At 33.8% G+C, this 25,377-nt stretch overlaps 1 protein-coding gene across 1 annotated transcript in view; it reads right to left on the bottom strand.

Annotated features, from left to right (window-relative positions):
• Positions 1-11,564: 11,564 nt before the first annotated feature.
• Positions 11,565-25,377, bottom strand: part of LOC104164917 (protein diaphanous homolog 2-like) — a gene marked incomplete at both ends in the record, with an annotated part of 39,141 nt that continues 25,328 nt past the window's right edge. The window contains one exon of the mRNA XM_009704400.1: positions 11,565-11,744. Coding sequence (XP_009702702.1) covers positions 11,565-11,744 — 180 coding nt within the window. The remainder of the gene's footprint in view (positions 11,745-25,377) is intronic.

The raw sequence follows: 25,377 nt of genomic DNA, 5'->3' as shown, positions 1-25,377 counted from the left end.
CTCAAATGTAGTATCACACACTTTTCCACAGTTATTCTCACGCTATTAGGTCCTGATTCCTGACTACTCTCCCAGGGCTCTTTGGTATTTTTCTCCCTTGTGTTTGCCGTATTTATGGATTCCTTACCTGAGAATTTAAGCAATACGCTGTTACAGGCTCTTCCTGAAGCTAGCATATAAAAGCGGACTTCACTCCAGTCCCTGAAGAACTTTACTGATACCTACTCTGCTAAATCTACTGTTACTTCTCAGTATCCTTTGTTAATGCCCTTAAGGCAGTTTGTAGTCTATGAGGCTGACCTTGTCTCTAAGCAAATCAACAATTTCCACATAATGGGTCAGGCACTGAAACAATGATTTACTAGTATCTCTCTGTTGGCTTACATCATGTTTTCTTCATAAAAGAATGGAATACCTCATGACCAATTATGCAGGACTATGTAGAATTCCTTTTTCAACAATGAACATAAAGATATTGAAATATAGAAATATAAAGAGGAATAAAGCCAGGTACCAAACCAAAGCCTCATACTAGGATATCAAAACATCTGGAATCTTGCCAGATTAGACTTAATCAATTTAAAGTTTTCCATGTTTTATTTCACTAAGCAACACACAGAGTGTATCAAATTAAACAATTAACCTGAAATATCTGAACACTATCTCTGTTATTTGATAGTGTGTGATAAAAACAGACTAACAATTCCTTTGATGCATAGTGCACAGAGAAAAACACAGAATTTCAACATAGCTTAAGGAAAATCTTCCTTCCTCCCCTCCCCCAAACTATCCACATTTATTCCAGAAAGCATCGGTATGCCTCATTAAAGCTGAGAAAAAGAGGTAGTAAAACAAAGGAGATGGCTTTAGATTTGCAAATGATAGTGTGTTCGCTCTGCTCCCAGATAAACCTGCCACTCCACATGCCCTACAAGAAGCCCTCACAATTCCACACTGGCTGTTTAAACTTACAGATTCAATGTACAACACAGACTGACAGTTTCTTTCACTACTACTTCTCACATACCTCTTAGTATCACATTTACTTAGAAGAAATAAAAGCAGAGGACATAAAAATGTAGTCTAAAACTATGTTCAAACTTACTTCATTCTTCAACACTCTTCTGTCAAAGGAACAGTTCAAGGAAAATAATGTTATACTGTCTCCCAGTAGGAAGATACAAAAGGTTTTTTTCTACAAGGTTAAATTAATCTTTAATTGAAAAGTCTCTCTAATTCTACAAGGGTTGCAGCTTAGTAACCACGGATGCTGAAAGCACATTAGTAAATGAACGAAAATAAAGTTTCATTTAAAATTGCTAGTATAAAAACCTCTATAGCAATTCTGAAATAAGGATTGTTACAGTATCATGACAAATTGATTGTTTTTTTCCAATAGTTTAGGAAGATTATTTGGGAAAACAACTAGCAACACTGGCATTTACTATATCAAATAACAAACCAAACGCAACTGGTTTTCAGTCATGATCAGAAAAGGAAATTCATTCTATTAGGATAGTGAAACAACTTGCCTTGTTTCACCAATATATTTTTGTAAGTTAACTTTGTACAAGATTCATAGCTTTCAATTCACAGCTGCTGCATATTACAGCAAACAATGGGATAATGCATTGCGAGTCTAGAATATTTACACACAGTAAAACAGTATATTTAACCTTATATTAATTCAATGATGTCTATTGACCTTCATGACAAATATCTAGTCATACAAAATGTGACATCAGCCATGTAAATATTTCAAAGCAATATTAATGGTGGATTACTTTTTTTTCAGGGTGAAAAATGAGGTAAGTGAAAGGATTAGTAAATGCCATAAGGCCACAGTGACATTTCTCAGTGGAAACAAAATTGAACAGCAACACTTATGTCATGACTGTCACTGTTATAACTAACTAACTAAATAAAACCATTACAGCTTCTGGGACTGTTTCTGTGTGAGTGCTGCTGTGTTGGTCAGGACTGAGATCTTCAAAATGTGTTTCTGATATTGTGCCTTCTAATTGCAATAGGTCCTAGTCATATTTCTGACCTGCTGATTATCTAATTTTTAAACTGGTACCTATAAAAAGCTAGTCTGCACAAGCAGATCATTTTGTATGCTGGGGAGGCAAACCCTCTAAAGACTAAGTAAACAACTTAAGTACATTTGAACTCAACAACATCAAATAGTAGTCTTTTTTCCCCATAGCTTAATAACGTCAATTGAATATACATAACTAAACACAGCATACATTGCTTGTAATCTGATTTTTAACTTGGCAGGGTCAGTTCTTCAATAGGATTCAAAATGCTGAGACGCTATGAGCCTGAACAATTAGCAATGCAAAAATGGAAAAATAGTTTATTCATTGATGCCCTGATTTTTCTAAAAAAGCCGCTAGTTTGGAAAAGGAAAGCAGATTATACGTATGCACTAATTCATCCTATCTTCTATCACAGTGCTTTCAGAAGTGGGATTTTCTGCCTATGCTGATGAAATACCTTCAGATGTACTTCTAAGAATTACAAGCACGATCAGTTTAATCAAGTGTGTCTTGGTTGCTTTAGCATGGCCATTTAAATATGATGTGAGTGTTCAGAGATAAAAGGTTTTTAAATGTAACCTCTCATAAAATGATACACTGTTGATTTCCTTTTCAGAAACGCATTTTCTTGCATTTGGGGCAACATAAAATAATGCAAATTTGGGGCACAGACATTTGGTGGTTGTCAAACAGCCAAGCAACTCATTGAAATCTCAATTCTGATACTCAAGTCACAAATTTAGCTTTCTTAGAAGTACGCGAACTTAGAACAGAGCATTCTGGATGCAAAATTTAATGTACACCAATCACATGATTATTTTTTTTCTTTGCTCATCATGTCAATGAACGATGCAAATTTGAGTGAAAAGCCCATATAGAACATGTAGTAAAAGGTGGAAGTTGTTAAGAGCATTTTAATATCTCATTGACAATTAATTCAAATTGACCCCAATCTGTAGTGGGGGTCAAAAAGCAGTATTCCTAGCACTTAAATATACATTCTACTTCAAAAAGTTCCTCGCAACATGAACAATTTCTATACTCAGGAATGTACTAGGATAACAGAAATCCAGAGAACTGGAACATCAGACAGGAGAAAGAGTTGCTTATAGTCAAAATCAGTCCTACACATTAATCTATATAATAGAAATTCTAAAGAGACACAAGCAAAAAAAAAAAATCCCCACTTTAAGTATAAAATTAATTGTAAAGCTAAGACGTACAGCATAATAGGGCTTGTATTTAGTGCTTAAAGCATTTTCCATTTAAAAAGTACTAAGCACATACTAAGAATGGCTTACAAAGAAGGACAACACATTCGTAACTTTCAGGGTGTAGGCAGAAAGAAAAAGTTTGCATCTTTTCTGTCACATGGAACTTTTCCTGCCACTAATAAGAGTATCTGTAAACTTTGCCATTCTGACACTGTGACCCTTATCTCAAAACCTGGATTCTCAATCCCTCCATCCACTGGCTACTTTCCATTCTCCTCTTACTATATTCTGCTCCAAACTTTCTCTAGCTGATCACATTCTCACTTCCTTTTCTGTTATTCTACACATCTGACTAGAACAGAACAATGAAATGAAAGTGATTAGCTAGGAAGCCCAACAAAATCATGGCTTCAAAATCATTTTCATTCACATTCCTACGTCAGCAGTTGTCCTCAGCCTGTATGGCTTTGTAAGAATCAGAAGTCAAAAAGGAAATCAGCATAAAGAGCCAATATACAGGAGGATTTTACATTTCATCTAACATTTGTATTTTGGGTTGTACTCTTTTCAGAGAGAAAGTGAAAGGCAACTAGAGAATTTTCAAATGAAGAAAATTATCTATTGATTACTGTGTTCCTTCTAATATACTGCACATACTTGCATATTGAGATGGCAACTATAATGTCTCTCTCTACCAGGAAGGTAAGACCTTAGAAGGTGTTTTCTGCTCTTTCCTTGGCCTTGAAACTTGTGATCCACAAGTAAGTAAAAAGATATTGAAACAACACAAGATACAGAAAACTCCCTAAACCAAAGATTCAACAGCAAACAAATGGTTACTTTTACATGCTGTACCTTCAATAGGCAGTACAAAGTCTTCTTCCATTTACTATTTTAATTTAGAAAAAAATAGGATTTTATGTTGCTAATAGAAAGTTAAATTAATCACAAGTTTATTTTTGAAGAAATAATTTAGCTCATACTTAAATGCAAACAACTACAAAAATTATATATTCTTAAATAATCAATACCAAACAGGAGAATTCTCATTAAATACTGTAGTACCAGCACTACTACTAGGTGCTTATTATAATTTGTTGATATTAAGCAAGATCCTAAAGTTTCAACAAGTTCATAATTGTTTGATAACAAAACAGATCATATGATGGCCTCAGCTGATCCTCTTAAGAATCTAGTAAATCAAAGTTCAAAAGAATTGAGTGAAGCTTATAGTAGTCCATTTCTCCCCACTGGAAAAAAAAGGATTTTAAAGTTCCATTGTTTCTAGCCTTTCCTCATTTGCAAACAATATCAATAATATGAATTTAGTGTTATTTGTTCTGTTTTTTGTACATTAGCAATAAAGACTAACAATTGATGGTTGAAAAAGTTAAAAACATTGCTTGACTAAGCATTTAATCAAGTACTATTTTTTTGAGGTAAGACTTGGAGAGAACAGCTGACATTTTGATCTCCAAGTTGAATAAATCACTCCTTTTTCATCTCCTTCCACTGTATGTTCTCATAAGTCTTCTTAAACAAGACTTTATTCCCTGGTGCTAGCACATCTTAGGACATGTGCTTTCTGCTGACTGTTCCTTGGAGTTTGTTTTTAACGGTAAGCAGAAGGCTTAACTTCAAACAAATGCTACACACTAGGAGTAACAAAACACCCTGATTATATTCATAAAATATAATCACAACTAAATTTTTTTAAAAAGCCATATTACATCTGTAACTTAATACTTCATAACTTTCAAACTACAGTAAGTGTTTTTCATTGCCTTTTTTAGACAACATAGGTTTTCTTACTTAGGTGGGAGGGAGAAGAGAGAAAGAAAGGGAAGTAGGAAGAGGGCAAGAACCAGCTTCTTTGAGAAGTCTGAAAAAAAAAATATCTTACTGATGTGCAAACTGTTTTTCTAGACACTATTTAGGAAAAGTATTTTATCTGGATAAATAACCATTATTTTCCCCAAATACCTCTTTTAATCCATTTTCCAATGAAGGTGTTTTCAGATGTCATTTTTGTAGACAGCATGAACAAAACCTTTATATATATATTGCAAGAAAAGGCACATATATAAAATTGTCTTAAGGATTATACATGACATCGAATTTGAAGAGTCATTGAATGGTTCTCTTTTCCAGTTCCCAAAGTACTGAAAAATGCCTCTACATTTAAAAACACATTCAAATACATTCAGGCAAAAGATAATTACTTCAAACATAGGGGGCAAATACAAAAGTTCCTAGAAATTTTCCTCCTTCGGGGTTATTTTTCAGAAGTCCCTAGTTATGAGCAAATTCAGATACTAGTGTGCATTCTCATGCAGAAATGAAGGCACCAGTGCATTTCAAATTGTCTGAAAAACAAAAAAAGGCTTTCCTAAAAAAATGACATCTTGAAACACTTTAAGCGAATTATTTTTCCATAACAACCTAGGAGGAATTCCCAAGTGTGAACAGATGACAAGAGCGTTAATGCCATTAACGTTCTTTCAGCACTCCATGTCAGTGTGTAAATGATGTCCTGCTGCTCAGTCACTCAGAGAGGAAAAAAGGTTCACAGCCATTTCCAGATGCTGAGATTCCAATTCAGGGTATATTTGTTTCTTCCCTAGTGGCCTGCTTAAAGAGATTCTGCAGTACAGTGGTTCGTATAAGAGAATTATCAGCTGATGTTTAGTGCACATTAAATATCTAACATTCTCAGTGCATAAAAGTCCCACACACACTAAAGTAGACTTCTCCCAAGATCATTTCATTACAACTGAAGTACATCAAGTAATGAACTACTGAAACTCATATTTAGTTGTGAAGCAATAGTCATTATTAGATAGAACTATGAGCATAAATATACACCAAGTGAGAACACATGCCTCTCAGGAAGGCAGTTTTTTTATTTCATAAAAAAGGATTCTGTTTTAATGAATGGTGTTCATTTCTTAAAATTAAAATTAGTTTCACAAATCATTGCTGTTTTATTTAATAATGAGTGCACAATGCTTTGAAAAATTTTTATCTGCAGTAATATTTCTTCTTGCATTCACAGTTCCCTTAATTTTGCAATTCTTTAAAAATAAGCTTTCAATTCTTCACGTGTATGCCATCAGTAAGAAAAACCAAGTGGCACCATTTACTGCTCTGGTAGGCAAAAGATTTTAACAAGATTAGGCATGTTAATATCTCTTACTAGGGTAAATGGTACAGCTGAAAAACAGAAAAGCTATACAAAATCTGCATTAAAGGATATATTAGTACATCTAGGATACATCATATTAACTAATGTAAGACTGTTTACAAACTATATAATGGTCCAAAAGCAACACCGCAAAAAGTCATTCTCTCTAATTAGCAGGATAACAAAAAAAATGAACCTAATGCCCAGTGACCAAACAGCGTGCCCTCCTGCCACCCTGGCTCTACCGCTTCACCCTTCTCCTCAGAACAAAGCTCACAGTTCCTGCCTATTTTCTAGAGAAATAAACCTTTGTCATTGGCTGTGTGTGTGCATGTCAGGAAAGGAGAACAGGTGATATTTTTTATTTATGTATCCATAGTTCTAATTCAAGATTAATAAGTTAACTCTGTACAGCTTACCATTTATTCCCTCTGAAATTGCTTTTCATTCTGTGGTCTTAAAATCTTTCTTAACAACATTTAAAGTTAACCACCACTAATCTGAATACCTTCCTCAATCCCCAAGTAGACACGTGTTTTAACATGATTAAAAAGAAACCAGCGTATGCACCCATGGCAAGTAAGTACAACATTCAGAGTTTTCCACTTAAAAAAAAATTATCTTCAATTGGAGGCACAAACACTGAAATAAAACAAAGAATGAAAGCCAGATTTGTGCTGTATGAAGCTAGGCTAAATATAAAAGAAACTGCTCACATATAAAGTTAAATTATTTACAATTTGATCTTCAAGTAAACTACAATTCTAGCCATAGATCAGATCATGAAAAATTGTCTCAAGAATCACACCTAAGTTATTTAATATAGCACAAAAATCACAGAAAGAATTTTTTTTTTTTTGCTTAACCATACTCTAGTCTAGTTTCCGTTACAGCATAGCTATAATCCTCATTTTTAAATCAACTATTTCTGGTGACCAACCATACAGGTCAGCTGTATGATCCCAATGACTTCAGAGTGCTGTGAGCATTCCTTAGAACTTAGGCAACTAAATTCTTGCAAAAAAAAACCCAATATAAGGCAGATAAACTCAAATCCTAGCACATTAGCAAGATAGCAACTACCAAAAAAAAAAAAAATCACTTCAGAATCCCATAGAAATATTTCCATACAACTATATCAAAAAAGTCCAGTGTTCACTACAAACAACATCAACACACACTTACAAGATACAAACTTTGTCCCATCAAGGAGTGATCATGGAAATAAGTTTGAACTGTGTTTACTAAGTGAATGGAAAGTTCCACTACAATGATGGCAGTAACAGAGCCAGTTTTTTGATGCAGAAAGACAGATAAATAATATTACATTTCTTACTCTTCAGAACTACGAAGCTACGAAATTACTGAAATACTGTATTTAGTTGAAATCAGTATTTCAAATGTATATTAAAAAAAAACAAACAGTAAAGACTAGAAAAAAAAGTCCTAAAGAAGTGAATCTACTTTGTTCTTACAGATAAATTTAAGTAACTTGATCACAGTACAAAAATTCACACATGGAAGAAAAGATATCTACTAACAAAAAGGTCCCAAAAAACTTCATCAGTTTTTCAAGTGTCACAATGGCTAGAAACTGAAACCACAAGGAGTCAAACCAGCATCGTTATGTATACTTGAGAAAAAAATCATTGGTACAATCTACTACAGATGTAGCAGAACTTATACTAGTTGAATTTTTAAAGTCAAGATTGTATACTCTTATAAAATATATGCTTTTAGTTAAAAAGAAGGTATAAAGTTGATAGTGGCAATATTGGCTGAGACCATTCTATTATGCTTGAAATCAAATCAGATGATCATACTACATCTTAGTTACTAATTCATTATGAAAGGTGGCAATCAACCCATGGCTACATCATCTGAATTTCTTTTATTATATTCATTGAACCTTACGATCATAAATGGAAAAAAAAGACACCCTTAAGCAGTAGTCACGCTGACACAATTACAGAACCAATTCACACGAATATCTGTACGGCTCTAAAGAAAGTGATGTAAAACTGAATGTGCATCTGTTATCAAATTATTTCATTTAGTTGCCTACAGTCTTACTTTAAATATAAACTCTTCAGATAACATTAACCCATTTTCCTCAGTTTATAACTGATTAAAATGTATTAAAATAACCTTTTGATATGCATCAATTTAGCAGACTGCAGTCAAAACTACATGAATTTCATTCTAACAGCAAGAAACCAAAGTTTTTTAATCAATGGGGTACATTTACCTGAATATATTGGTTCTGCAATATATTGCAATTTTTCAAACAGTTTGTGGAACAGTAACATACTACTCTTCCTGCCTTTGCATTTAATTCCTAAAGTAGTTTTGAGTTATTTTTAAGCACTCAAGAGTTACATCAAGTACTATGCACCACGATGAGTAATTGTATGTGTTCAATAAAAAGTGAAATCACAAACTATCCTACTTAGAAACAGGTCAAGGAAAAAATCCTAGACGAAAATATAAATAGAATTTCCTCGTCTTCCCATTCACAATATCAAAAACTTATTTGCTAAAAAAAGTTGAAAAAACTAAAATTAAGTTATTTCTTCTATAGCATTTGCTTGTATATTATTAATTCATTTTATTATTACAAATTAATATTATGAATGGTATTTTTATTGTAATTGATTTCCCTACCTTAGTATGACATCAAGCAATATTCCTTTCATATTCTCTGAAGAAAGTTCCATCCACAATTATCAGTGAAAAGCTTTATTTATTAACAGAAATGGGAAAGAGAAACTATGCCTTCAATTATAGTATAATTTCTGCACCCTAAAACTCTCTACTGAGAGATGATTAATGTTCAGACATGTCTCAGATTTTGAGACACTCAAGCAGTTAGAGAGATGTTCAGCTTGAAATTCTTTAACTTCCTAATCTCAATATGCACTATCAACAATTCTTCAACAAGCTGACAGAAAAAAAAAATACATACTGAAGATTAAGATGTCATTTCCTCTCCTCCCCCCCGCTTTAACGTTTATTCTTTAATCTAAAAAAAACCAAAACCCACACATAAGGGAGCGTAGCAAACTTAAAAATATTCTATGATAAGCAGAAACAAATTTGATCACTTGATGTAACTGGAGATGACTTTCTAAAAAAGAAAAACACCATTTATCAGGTCATCTATTAATTATGAAAAAATAAATCCTTAGGCAAAATCAGATCATTTATTACATTCTTATCTAGTTTGTCAACCCACCAAATTCACTAGTATGATAAAAGCTGTCAGAGATCTGCAGTTCAGGGTGCCTATTTTAATTACCAGGAACTGGTAATCTAGCTGTGACATCAATGCATGTGCACTGAAGCAAGGCTGCCCAGAAGATTTTCAACAACTCATTTTCAAAAATTTCATAGGAATGTCATATTTTTGCCAATACAAAAAACAAGGGGGGTGGGTGTTGGTTTTTTTTTTTTTTGAGGGAGTGGTTTGGTGTTCTTTTTGTTGTTGTTTGTTTGTTTAACTCCATGAATCATCAGATGATCTTTCCTGTTTAAGAAATTCAGGTGATAAACCGCAGAGCAGAAAAAAAAGTAAGTATTACCTACTTGGCTCTTCTTTTCTCACCAAATCACTTGAGTGATGTCAATCATTTTTATAAGTACATTAAATACATACGTAGCAAAACAAATGGCAAAGCATTTACTCAACATAGCTAAAAAATAATGTATATAACCTGTAAAACAGAGTTGTCAAGCTTAACAAGAAAACATGATTGCAAAGGTGCATTTAAATACGTTGGTTTCATTTGTGAACAAAAGCAGGGCTTACTTGACAGTATTCAGCCTACGCACATGATGACAAAGCAAAGAAAAATTATAAAGGTAATACTATAAGATTTTCTGATATGAATGCATCTCAGGGAAATAATAAGCTTTTTTTTTAGTAGCAGTGATAAATGTGATTACTAGCAAGTCTCTTAACCTTGCAAATAAGACAAGGTGGAAGAGAATATTTAAGTAACAAAAAACAATTTTCCACTTAGTCATGAGTTGTCTCCTTTAAGCTACTTTTCTGCAGTCCTGTCAGAAACTTAAAATAAATCCATATAGAGAAGATATTAAATATCTTCTTGTGAATTTCTGTCACTGAATCCATTCAGATGGTTAATCCCACTAAAACTATCTTTCCAAATACACAGTAGTTCGGAGAACCTCTTCATTACATCCACCTACTAAATGTCATGAGCAGTTTTGAATGGCTCTAGACATCAATCCCCTCTTTTTTTTTTTTCCCCTTTGAAAATCCCACAAAACCATGACTTCTGTCTGGTTGCAGTAAGGAAGAATAGGTGTCACGTGAACTATTTGAGGTTTTATAAATGCACAACATGCCTTGGACTTGGCCATGTACCATACTCCAAATGCTTCCACATATATGGAAATGTGCTTTGTGCAAAATAAAAACATGTAAATTTCTTTTACGGAAAAAAAAAGTACTTTTGCTTAGTCTTGCTCACAGTTTTGTGAGCTTCTTGAATCTACAGTATAATTAACTTGTTACTTTATAGTTCTGAGTAAAAGCAAAGCTGGATATATGAAAATTCTGGAGGGAAAAGGGGCTAGACAGGTATCATATGGTATTCTCCCAGAGATTTTACTTATTAGTGCTTAAAGAACCTACAGTCTCTATTCCCTACAGAAATAAAAGGACAAATCACTCTTGAGTACAAAAAAAGTAAATATTTTTTTCTGTAAAATGATCTGTTAAAAAAATTAAATAAAAACCATTAACAAAATTAATACTCTCCCTTTCATAAAACAACACATCTGAAGCTAAAATAATGAATACTCTAAACTCTCCTGCTGATCATTTTCTAGATTGAATTGATCCAACAATTAGCATTAAATACCACTCTTTAAGGCAAAAAAAACATGTAATACTATATTTATGATCAGTCACTATATATACTTCCTTCAAGAAAACTATCTGGTTTCCCGCTTGGAAGTCTGATTATAAATGCTTTAAGTTATACTCAGTTATATGTTTTCTTACACTCAGCGTATTCTGTTATGCTTTTCCATGCACTAGAATAAAAGCATGGAAGAAGAGACTTAAAACTTATTTTCAAGTGCTGTAAATACTTAACCAGATGATCAGAATGTTCCGATCACCAATGAAGACACACAAAAAGGATATGCTCATCTTTTCTACAAACTTATCATGTTCATCTTGCGTTTTAGGGAAATTCCGAATGTCATTTTCTAGGCGCTGGATCTGACGGTTCATTGACTCAAGGTTGCTCTTCAGAGTCTGGGCTGAAACTAAGAAAAAAATGACAATAAGTAAAAAGCTTCCAGATTGCAGAAAGGTTATCAGAAAGGGAAAAAACAATGTCAATATAAACAGTCTTAAAGAGAATGATTCCATTAAGTAGACTCACATTTTTCTGAATTACTGCTTGTAAAAATCCTACTTTTCATAAAAATTATGTGAAAATATCTAATGTAATATACCAAATCATCATATTTAATGTTGAAATGTCAATACTTGATTCAACCGTTAGTTCAAATTATTCTATTTCTATTTAAATTTATTGGTAAAAATTCTAATATTTCATTCTTTTAAATCTAATTCAAAGATTAAAAAGTAACTAAGGTTCAAAGAAATTTTACCTTATTAATGCATGTACTTGGTTAAATGAATGATCTTATTAACTCATGTACTCTGTTACAGAAATCATTCAAGAAATAGACATGGAAAAAAGATCAAATATTTTTCTTTTATTGAAGTTAAACTGATTTTTAGAAACTAACATCTGTGAAACCCTCTGTTAACATCAAAAGTACGTCTGAATAATAGAAGCTACTGATAATTAAAAAGTAATAAAGGCCTCTCAGTAGAGCACAAAAAAAAAAGAGGCTACTCTAAAGAAACACTGCTTACTCTGTCATATGCTATTCTAGTGTAAACCACTAGTCCTGTAATTTGTATTAAATAACCACTAATTGATAGATCATGAGAAAAATAGTCTTCATTGGAAATCATGACATCACAACTTTGAAGGTGAAACAATACCATATCACAAAGAAATTCCACAACTAGATGAGAAGTGACAGAGTCTCTGCAGAGAAGCCCCTGGTCAAACTGTAATATTAAAACAAACTGAACCAATAATATTCAGTTTTATAATATAATCCACAAAGTCTACTTATCATTCTCTATTTAATTTTTGTTTGACGAGCACTTCCTCTCAATTTAAAGATGCATTTTAGAACCAAATTCTATCTTCTGTTTTTTGTCTCCTCTTGCATAGTCCACAAATACATGCTTTCAAAAACAAGTAGATAATTTCAACACCACCTTTCCACAAAGAGCACTGTAACATTTTCACCATTTCACATCCTTCCTCTAAACTGAATACAGAATCATTCTAATATACTTTGTTTCAGAGCCCATTTATACTCTACAAACCTACTTAACCTTTAGTTACAGTGCATGTAATCCCGGTCATTTCTTAAAAAGACTGCCACAGCAACTTTTGATATGTGAAACTAGAGGTGAGAACATCCAACACATTATCTACTCAGTAATTGGCCAAGTCAATGCTCTTCGTTGACTGCAGGCAGCTGCTCTACAAAGCTAACACTGTAGCTTTGCATCCCAGCTACCCAAGGATTCTTTGTGTAGTCAAGATAAGCACGACTTTTTTTTTTTTAAAGGGTTTCCACTTTTTATTCTTTTTGGACAGTTTGTCCAAAAGTTGCACATAGTATTTTCAGAAGAATGGTTTATTTTCGTCTTTCCTTGTAATTTAAAAAATTGTGCTATGAATATGTGAGATTAAATAATGGAAGAATTTGATTCAAGATGGCTTGAAAACAGTATATAGGAAATAAAAATCCTGTAAATAAGGAAGCTGTTCCCAGAACAAAATCAATTCTATATGCTCTGTAAGTAACGATTCATATCAACCATAATACCACTGATGGAACTTTTCACAAGCATGTTCAAATATACAGGACACCAATACAGCCGTCTTTGTCACAGACATAATCTTGATTTTATTTTTAATTTTACCTATTTTTTAGCAGTTATCAAAGGAACTACTAATCATGTAATCTTGAAATTATAGTGACACAGCTTTTTAAGCTGAGGTCAACTTTGGGAAAAACAAATACATGTATACTGACCACAGCATCCTTGTAGCTATTAACTTAACATTCAGGAGTTATCCTTGAAATGAATCACTAAAGCAGTTTGAATAATAAACATTATCAAAGCTTTTAGGTTATGGCTGCATTAGTTTAATCATTTGATATTATTGTCAGAAAAGGAGCACACATTTTCACTTGAACTGAAGAACTTCAATTACTATAATATTTTTATAGGCTGTTATGTAGGTGCACAGAGAGACAAACAGCACTAAAGTAAAACGCTAAAACTGAACAATAAATTAGGAGGATGCAAATGGTAATTTTGTTCATAAAAAGAGTAGCAGCTGGTAAGTAAATAGACAACATAACAGGTACAGTTTAACTGTTTTCAGCAATCTGAAATTATTTAAATGCATGACTGCTTAGCAAGAGTAGTAGTTTATCTTTGTCTCAAATTTAAAAGTGCAAAGAAGTTCAGCAAGCAATGACAAATAAGAAGTCCTAGCCTCCGTGATTAAAATGGAAGACAAGTGTTTTCAGTAACTCTGTTTTATAAAACTAAGTTCAGAAAACAGTTTAGATTAGGTGCATACTGACTTTGAAAGTATGAAGGAAGTCTATCCAACCAAGAAGCCTGCATTCAAAAGCTATTCTACCCATAACTAACTTCTATATTCACAGTGAATTATCAAAAATAATTGTAGAATGTGCATTTTGCTCACTTGAATTTTGTCTAGCCCAGGCAAATGCACTAGTTTCTGTTCAAACAATTTATGAAGCTCTTGTTCTGCAAGACAAGCTTAAACAGACTACATATATATAGAAACATATATATAGACTATAATAAAATATCTGCATTTCCTCCCATAAACCGTTTTATTAAAGATTTACTACTTCAGTAATGTGAAGAGGAGGTGACACAAATACCTTTTACTCTTTCAGTAAAAATCATGTAGATTTCTTGAAAGTCTTGTAAGGTTTTAAATTTATGAAAGCATAAACCGTACTTGCAGCAAAATGCCATTTCTTTGAAACCATTCCATAAATGCACATACTAAATGGACTGTCTTTATCGTTATACTCCTCAAAGCTGGTGATCACAAGACAAAGGCTTGTTCACCTTCAATTTGCCCATCATTCCACAGGAAAATTAGACATCCTGGTAGAACTAGTCTAAAAATCTACATGAAAGGTAGCACTTGGTCTTCAGTGCCACACAAGGACTGTTTAAAAACTATTACTGGGAAAGTCTCTCTGGAACAGCAATTACAATACTATTTCATTTAATGTTGCAGCAGGAGAGAACAACCAACTAAATCCAGTACACAAATACTTGGTTTCAAGATAGGAACAATGAGGCAACTACTAAAAGAAAAAAAGAGATAAAAGAAAAAAAAAAAACCACACACCAGAAACAACTCTCCACAACTCACCCCACACTCTAAAATAAGCAGTCCCAAAAAAGGAAGCAGTCTATAAGACGCCTAGACATTTCCCTGTATCAGCAGCAAAGATAAAATATTTGCCACATTTCAAAAGCAAAAGAAAATCAGCAGCAATAAACAATTCACCTCATCATGCTCACAGCTTTATAGTAGAATTAAGACCCCCATCCATAGTGAAAAGGTCAGCATTTAAGAAATGGGAAAGTCTAAGAAGTCAAAAGAAAGTCAAATTTGCTGACACGGGGAACAGTGGAAGCAGAAGACAAACAACTTTAGAAAGGATTACTTAGATTCACATATACAACAGGTCCATAAAGAGATATCAAAAGGAATAGGCAGGGATGTAATGCTTAATATGTCTCTGAGAACATGGTGGGGGCAACAGATTGGATGAACTGCACTGTTCTCCCTAAATAGCATATCTTGCTGCCAGCACCAGACAGAGCTTCAGGTCATGTGGACCACTGGGTACTTAGTACATTCTTATGCCTTAAATCAAAAAACACATAAACCCCCAAACCTACATATATGTATGTACAGACCCATCTTCAAGGCCAAAGAGAGTAAAAAAGGCAGCAAGATTTCTCAATCTGTACCAAACTGTACCAGGCTGGCCCCTTTTTCAGCAATAAGAAAAAGTCGGCTTGTGGAGAGCTGCAGCAACTCTAAGATGGAAAGAAACAGAGCATCTTTGACATGTGTACCTCAAACCGCTACAATAAAAGGATCTATAAGACAGAGGAAAAATCCAGTACCAGAAATTAAACGTGTATGTTTCAACTAACTAAAGCATTATCACACAGAATTACTATCAACATATAAGACTAATATAAACAAGGTGAATATAAAGTTATGTATATTAATATATTGTCAGATTATTTTTCATGTCAGTGGAAGACTAATGCAAGCACCTGGATTTATCAATATTTTCTCTGCACAAATATTGAATGAAGCTCAGTTAATCATGCATCATTAAATCTACAACCAATTAAAAGATTAATTTGTATATTATTATTTATTTATAATAGAAATCCACAGTCATTGAAGAGAAGCCACAATGTCATTTTAACATGAAAGGTGGTAATTTTTTTCTTCACTTTCCTATTTTTCATATATTAATTCCTCCTCTGTAAAAAATAAAAATCCCATCCACTTATTTTGCAGAAAGCAGTTGCACAGACTGCACACTAAGGAAGGCTTAGTGAATGTCTGGTAGATCACTTTAGTCCTAGAAAAATGCTACAAGCAGTTAATCTCATGGTAATGTCAAACACTAGCTAGTCTCCACAGTCAAGCTAAGCATTTTATATTTACACTAATACAGTAATAGTACCAAAGGACAGACTAATCCTATCTAAAATCAGATTGCATCAGGCTAAGAGTCCTCCCCTATAACAAGAGGTGCAATGATACATTTTGATTAGGTGCAGTGTCTCTTGCATAGTAAATTCAAAGGGTCTCTGATCCTGATGCAAAACAGGGATGGCCATGTTCACGTTTAGTAAAAACTCTGAAGTGAGAGCTGTCACCAACGAGTGGTTTAGGGTCACCCAATGATATAAATTACTTCAGTAAGCAAAAGCAAGTCTATATGAAGCAAATGAACTATTGGATTTCTAAGTCTAGACAGTATTTGCACCATAACTACATTCGGAGCATGCTAATGATTATTTATTTCTTATTGCCTGAGGGTAGATGGAAGTAGTCTTTCACAAAAGTCTGAAAAACAGTTTGAGGGGAAATGGGGGAGCAAGTACATAATTTGCAGGAATTACAATCATTGATTACTCAATTTATGCCACTAAGTAAGTTTCTATTTATTAAGAGAATAAGTGTTCTGTTGGAGTTAGGTGAACAGGGCTGCTGCAGTCTACCTGAGGATTACAAGTAGCACAGTGTGCATGTGTGTGTATCTCAGAGTATGTCTGTATATTGCATTGTGTATATGTATGTACATACACTGTGATAAATATCTCTCGCAGGTATACACACATATGAATACATTTATATATGGATTTTTTTGTGTGATACAGGTATGCTGTGATATGTACAACTTACACGCACATATGTATACGTACATATATTTGTATGTGTGTATACACACACACACACATATCTGTGATATGTACCACACAAAACAACCCATACTTGAAGCTTCATGGTTGAACAGCTTTCAGACTTGAAAGCAGTACAGTTCCCTTAACATGTTATTTCTCAAGTAATTAACATTTCATCATTCATACTAGAAATCTTTCCTAACACAGCTATACTGTCTGCAGGACACAACCTATGATCAATCATGTTGTCACACTTCGATATACAGATAAACCATTGTGCTAAAAAGGTAAAGCCAGCATCAGAAGAATGATTCTGAACAGCATGGTACAGATACGGCTTCAGTCATAATTCCTCCTGAATACCAGAGGAAATTAAAAAAAAAAAACTGAGATATCACATGCATTATTACGTTTATCAGCAACTAGGTCTTCACTACATGCTAGTGTGACAGACCTAGAACAAACTTCAACAGTAAAAATAACTCTATATTGAAGTATTTTTGCCAGGAAGAACACTGAATTTAATCATTAGAAGTTGTGAAGAAGAAACTAGATGAATAGTCTAGACAGGTGGGATCAGACAAACACTTAAGATGACATCCAGCTAAGCCTACTACTGAGAGCCAGCAAACACTCTTCCTTCCAGATAGACATCATGTATTTTTAATAGAACCTAGGCAGAAGTCAAAAAGTAGTATTGAAAAGTATATTCTTAGGCCAACAGTGTTTAAATTTCAAAGCAGAACGCCAACTATGGTAAAAGAAATTATTAAGTTCATAATCTCAAAAGATACGTTAGAAATGTTTATGGGTGGAAGTTTAAATACCTTGGGATCAAAGGAGAAATACTAGAGAGTATCTTAACTAGCTAAGGCACATCACTATCCTCTTTTTCAAAAAAATGGGTAAGCTTTCTGACACAGACTACTTATGCTTAACAATCAATACATCATGCATAATACACTAAATCTTTCACAGATTTTTCCCTGCATCTTTTAAAGTTTAGGAAAAACAGCAAGTCTGCCCAAATGGCAACATTTTGTTTGTGCACTATGAATACGTACTGTAAGTGAAAAACATGTAATTTGAAAAAGCTTTAAAATAGTTTTTAACAGACACATTTCACACACAGATGTGCATTTGTACCTCTAATTTGCACATTAGGATTTCATTCACCAGCAGAGTCTCTGCATATTAGTTGCCTTATCACAACACTGATATAGAATGGTGACGGAAGGCAATCACACAGCTATGCTTTATCATTTCAGACTTCTACAGTAACATTATTACCTTAGTTAACCAAAGATAAAACAATTGTGCATTGATTCTATTGTCTTGTCCATTTGCGAGCAGAGGTGAACCGCAATTTTAAGATAAGAGCACCTTGTACCAAGTCCAGCCCCAAGTAGCTCTTGGCTTCAGAGTTTAATGACAGATTCAGTCTAAGACACTAATTATCTTTCAGTCTGAGATTATGTTTCATGACGCATGTATATGTAGAAGCTCTTGACTGCAATATTGTTCTCCATCTCTACAGAGAAAGGAAGGAGACACGCCAATCCTTACCCAAAAAGAATCTCAACTAGGATCAAGACCTAAAATCATCACAATACAACAATACAAATGTTTACAAATGTACATGACATTTTCCTATCTCTTATCACAGAAAGAAAACAGACATATCCAATACAATTTAAGAAAAGGTTGACACAGATTTTAAACACACATCTGGAAGAGAACAATCCCACACAAGCTAAAATGTTATAAAACAAATTTTGGGTACAAACTGTTAACAGATTTTCAGCTTTTCAGAATAACAGTAACAGCCATCTAAACTGAGGAAATTTAATTTAAATATTACACACGCTGAAGTGCAAATACCACTAACAAGCTTGCCTTGACAAGGGCAGGGGGGGTGGCAGCGGTGCTCTTGGGGGTGGTGGTGGAAATTGTCTGTTAGGCCTAAAATCACAAACATCAGAAGCAGCATGTTGTCTTCTCTCCTCTGCAGCCGAGGAAATTACAAACAGTGCTCATAATCCTGGAACACTCAATATATCCACAGAACAAGAAGAGAAATTTCTGTGGGTAGCTTATGTTTGATAACAATGCATGTACAGAACTGTACTCTGGTTCAGGAATGAATATGCTTGTCTCAGTTCCAACAATTATGTGCCTCTATATATGCTTTAAGAATAAAAGAATAATTCTGATGCACATAACACAACTTATTAAGACATTAAGAATCAATTATAAATGACAAACAGTGCATTAGGAGTCCAAAATGCATTACCACTATTATTATCGACATAAGCCAGTTGTTAAAACTCCTTTCCAAAGAACAGCACAGTACAAAGTCATTGATCTCCTAAGTGATACATGAGAACCTGAAATCCCTTCCTTCCTTTAGACAGGTCATATTATCCAACTCATTATTGACTCAAAATTGTTTACTTCTTAAGGCTGAATTAATTGGAAGCAAAAGACCAGTTGGGGGTGGATGGAGAGGGATGCAGGGGGGAATCTCTCTGAGCCCGTAAGATTCTTTCTGGTTGAATCCTTACAAATGTTATGCCTATTTTTGTGACCTGCATAAATTCTGTGTGCACCAACCTCCTACTTTCTCTGAACGTCTCTTGTCAATACTAGCCTTTCCACCTAACTTTTCAGGTTTACTTCACTGAGTAAGCTGTGAGCAACAGTCCATTGTAGAATAAAAGCTTTATTAGTTGAATGTGAACTAACTTTTCATATTACAAATAAAAAGCTTTTAGAAAACAGATATCCTGATTTCAGAAACATAACCAGAAGTATTAGAGCTGATCAGCAAGAACAGCATTGTGTTCAGTAGAGTCCTCCTGGCAATATGGATATGTCCTCCAAAGCACTCCAAGAACTCACCTTACTTTGATGTTAATTACAAATGACTTTCAAGATCTCAAAAGTTGAGTTAATTTTGAAAACAGAGCTTATAATTACAAAATCAATATCTACTAAATGAGCATACTGAGGTAAAACTTCCAGGCAAAAGTATAAGGCAAAGTGCAAGTGAAGCAAAGGAAAAAAGGAACTGGACTTTTAAGTTCTATTAACACATCCAAATCTGGATGCAATTAACTGAACATGTTAAATTCTGTTCTGCTTATTTCAAAAGCCCGTAATTTGCACTGCCACTATTTCTCCACAGTCCAACTTTGCTTTGTTTGTATATCAAATTGATATACACATACTGTAATTCATTGTGAAGCAGTTATAGCACACTATATTCAGTGATGCATGTGTGCAAAAATCACAGAAAGAATACAAAGAGAAGGAGCAAAGCATTTGTAACACAACCTATCTGTTTTAACTAAAAATCTCACTACAGAGTGTTGATCAACTTCATGCAACAGATCTCCCTTCAAACTCTCAACTCGTAACAGGACTTTGGTCTTTCCAACTAACTGAAGTGCAAGCCATGATTCCAGAGGTATAACAACCCTTCCTACATCAATGAAACTGCAAATTGAAGAACAGATAAGAATGAAAAGAAAGAAGTGCTGTTTTGTAGCTTTCATGTCTCTCCAGTGGCTTGTATTAAGGAATTCTAAATGGATTACATAATTTGAGAAGTCATTTAAAGTAGTCTTCAAATCTGAATTGGTTTAACTACAGCCAAAAATTGTTAAATGCTTTAATTTCTTTAATAAGCAACAGCCCATGAGAGTCATTTGGACTATTCTTTCATTTTGCCCTTGATATTTACACTTCAGGGAGAGAAGTGGATCCTTAGAATGCATGCCATATAAAATAACTTTGTTTAATGTAGAATCCAAATTGTAGTTTCACAATGTGGCCTCAGAATTCAGAACTACCACGATTTTGCATACTATTTATTACACATTAAAAGATAGCAACTAAATAAATCCTCAAAATCCTAACAGACTGGTAAAATTTAGTATGCAATTTTGCAGAGTGTAAGCCAATCCAGAATCCTACCAAGTCTCCAAGAGCACCTCTTTCAGAAATTGCACCTTAGAACTACAACACAAGAAATATCTCTGAAGTTCTTGCTTCCCTGTCTTCCTCACTGATGCTTGTCAATGAAGGAGAATATGTCTGTCAAAAAACTTTTAATGAGATTATGCAAAAGCTACCATCAACATGGCAATGCTATATGCAAATACAAGAGTGTTACTAGAGAAAAAAAAGTCTTCCGATATTTGATGTTCCCAACTGTATTTACTACATTCAGAAAAACACACTGAGAGAGTTTCTGACATTTCAATATTGCAGTTTACGGGAATGAAAAGAATGACAGAAGTCACTATACAGTGCAAGATTGACTTTTGATTATGATGCGAAATGCCAACTTCAGATTCTATTATGAAAAGTCACAGATGCAGGCATTAAATTTCTCACACCAGAAGGCATTGTCTATTTTATATCCACTAATGTGCCAGATTGGGTAAAATCTGTTTCAGCAATTTAAACTGCGCAAGGTGGAAAATACTGCAGATCTCTTTGTAAAAACATAGTTTCTTCTACTGCAATGAACTATAAAAATTTTGTTTGACAGAAAAATGAGTACTACTTATAAGCATGTTTTAAATTGCTATACTTCAAAGTAACAATGGCACAGAATGTTTTAAAATATTTTCCCCACTAAAATTATGGATTAAATCACAGTGAAGTACCTGTACAGAATTTAAGAATTAATATTTTCTTACAGTATTTGTAATAATATATTAAGTATATACATACTTGCATTCCACCGTGCTTCTGATTGCTAATGCCCTTTCTAAAGAGATGCCTCAACTGTCAGAACCATATGCTTGCTATTCAAGAAATAATTTTTTGTGTCAACATGAGTGAGAAATCTGTGCTCCTGTTATTAGTACTTTCCAGTCTACTACACAGACATAATTCACACACACCTCCCCCAAGGCATCTTTCACTTGATTTTACTCAGAACGCCCTGTGTTTCTTTCCACAATACTTTAAAAGATTTATTAAGTGGCATACCTTTATATCAGGCACAGAATTCTGTACTTTATGCACTGGAAAAAACCCTCATTAGTGCTGAAAGAAACTTTATTATCTATACTGCATTCATAGTTAAGCTCAGCCCCGCGCTTGGGGTTTAGTTGCTCTTCGGAGTCCTGCATAAGTGCTTAGCTAACCCCAAAATCCATACTCTATCTATATGTATGAGGTGTCACTTTATCTTGTCCAGCATACTGGCCACTGCCCAACTAGAGATAACAGCATTCTATATCCAACTGTTTATGAAGTAAACACCTGTGAGACCACACAAGTTCACAAAAATTCCTATGTCCCTACAACACAGCCTAGGAACTCCCACTCTCGGTGGACAAAGCAAGCAGGTAACATAAGTATGTCAAGATCTGTTAAGTTTAGGAGGAGCTGGACATGATGTTTAACTGATAAAGATATGGTTATGTTTTATTTTAAATACAGGCACAATGTTTAAACCATGAACCATGATTTATAACTGTTGCTCTTTCAAGAACTGAAATTAAGTTGTTATTATAAAATACATGGTTAATGCTCCTCCTCTGAATTTTTAGTGTTATGGATTTCTTTTTTATAATTTCTAAGAAGCTCAACACTCAAGAGGAGTTCCAAGTTAAAAAATACATATCTTTTCCAAAGAAATTCCAAATTATACTTTGTACAACATGACATTGTCTAGAAATCCCAAACTTGTTATCTGACTTTACTAAGGTACCTCTTGGTTTTCTTTTGAAGTTTTGTTTGACTGAACCTGCAGAAAGGGATGGGAATTTGTCAGGTATTTAATAAAATCACAGATTATATGATGGTAAGAGCAAAGACCACAAAAAGCAGCAACTGGAATAACAGGTAAAGTGAACAAGGTAGAAATATGAAAAGAAGGCTTTGCATAGTTTCAACAGTAGGGGAACGAGAGGAAAACACTGCAGACTGGGGGAAGGAAAGTGAATATCACTTCCATCAAAGAACCCAGTTTGTCACAGTCTTGTGGGTTTTTTTTATTGGTTTTCCTTTCATACAGTCTGCTTCAAGTAAGAGGGAATGCTTTTCCAATAATCCCTTCATAGTTAATCAGTTTAACCTTTGCTTATACTTTCCAGAATAAAACTGTTTCCTAATTTATTTTTAGTTTTCATAAACCTCTAGGTTGATCTTCCATCTTTAAAAAGATCAAATACCTAACATGACATTATTGAAGATTTTAGTACATGCATGGGCAGTTCATCTAATCTCATCGACTTTTTCATATTAAAATCCAGTTTTACGCTTTATCTGCTATCCATTTAAACAAAATCATCTGTTATTCAGATGCTGATTCTTTATTCTTATATGAAAATTAAAGCAAACCAAGACTTTCTTTTTATTTACGTGGAACTGAGAAAATGCACCCAAAAGAATTTGAATGTGTTAAGTCTTGTATTTGGAATTTTATGTATAGTTCAAACTACGAGGCTGTCTTCTGCCTAAAAAGCAAGCATACATCTCATATAATCAAACTGATCTGTTTATCTCATATTTGCTTATTTAAAATTCATACACAGATAATATTTGCTGGTAGATTTCCTTCTATTTTATGTATAACCAACTAATGCCAATGTCCTCACATCTGTTGCTAATTTATTCCAAAAGAAGCCTCCTACAGGAAAAATAAACCTAACTGTCCATCCCTAAAAGCATGAGTTTATTAAATATAAAACAATAAATAGGAAGTGAAAATCTCTTCCACACAAAGCATGTTAACTTCCTACACAGAAAAAATGACCACATATTTCAGAGCAGATGAACATTACAATTAAACAAAAATCGAAAAGTACTATGGGGAACAGTTGAAGTAAGTTGCACAAATCACGTTATTCTGCCAAAAATCTGCTCTGTTACAGAAAGCAAAGAAGGGCTGAAAGGGAAGTTTTGGTCATTAAAAATGAACAGCAATTTGTGCTTCTGATAAGAAGTCAGCACTGTTTATAGGAAACATGATAAGCTTTTATCTTACAGAATGAAACAAATTTACTGCAATAAAACCTTTCTCATATACATATTCTAAGCATCAGGATTATTAGTGACTTTGCTCTCATTAATATGCTTTCTCTCTTTTGGATGCTATAGCTTAACTAAACTTTACTAGCTGTTTTGGTTTAATTCCTCAGTCAACTTAGAGAACATCAGAGGCTTTGAATCAAACTATAAAAATCTCAAAGCTGCAAGGTAAAGTGTTAGTCACAGAAGAAAAATAATAAAAGATCATCACATGTGACTGGTAAATCATAAGGCTTTGTAAAGAATTTAACAAGAGATGCAGGAAGAAAAAGATTAAACTTTAAAATGTCACATCCAGGAAAGAATTATCAAGTGGTAGAAAAACATTTCTGGAGTTTAGATAAGATAACAAACTGCTATCTGCATAAATAAAATTAAACACTATGTTGCTCTATCATAGGTCCTCGTGAACACACTGACCATACCAGTGACACTTACTGGGTAAGGTTGGGGGGGGTGTATGTGTGCGCATGTGTGTGTGGAAGTCAGCTTGAGGAAGTTATCTAACTCTGTATCAGAGACCAGGAACAAACAGCACTGACAGCAAACAGCAAAATTAATAGTAATGGTAAAAATTCTGTATGTAATATCCATAGTAGTGCTCAGATACCAGTAGCCATTTGTACATTGTTTAAAGATGCAACACACCTTTTTTTTTAATATATATATATGTGTCTGTGTGTATGTACACTACCATCTTTAATGTACCATATAAGTTATCTCTTTAGTCTCTATACTGTCTTAAAACACAATACCATCCTCAACCCTATATAGACAGATCAGTTCCATTTTGCCAATAGACATTCATGCCTATGAAGTATTCACCAGCAAAGAGGAAAGTGAAGCATGGAGACATTTAATCAACACAAAGAAAATTTAGTTAATATGCAGAAAAAAAAAAACTATGGAAAGGTACTTGAGAAGTTTGAGAAACAGCAAAAAAAAAAACTGTATGACAAAGACAATCACATAAATCTGTGAATAAGTTGGAGATGAAACAACAGCAAAGTTGACTGATCAACTATTCTCCAAGTCCTTCCGGAAACAAGTTTTCTGCTCTCACTAGACCGAAGTTTAAGATAGAAGAAGATAAACTGAAAGAAAATGATGGCCTAATTTAAAACAGTATCTAACAGCTAACCACTGCACTGAAGAGAGACACTGACTAATAACACTGAAAAAAGAAGACAAAAATTTGCAAGAGAAAAGCTGGATAGAGCTAGTGGAAACATGTATCCAACTTCT

The sequence above is a fragment of the Cariama cristata genome, unplaced genomic scaffold, assembly GCF_000690535.1.
Source record: "Cariama cristata isolate BGI_N322 unplaced genomic scaffold, ASM69053v1 scaffold18257, whole genome shotgun sequence".
Taxonomy (NCBI): Eukaryota; Metazoa; Chordata; class Aves; order Cariamiformes; family Cariamidae; genus Cariama; species Cariama cristata.
Note: the sequence above shows the minus strand (reverse complement) of the source record. Positions and strands in the feature narration are given on the sequence as shown.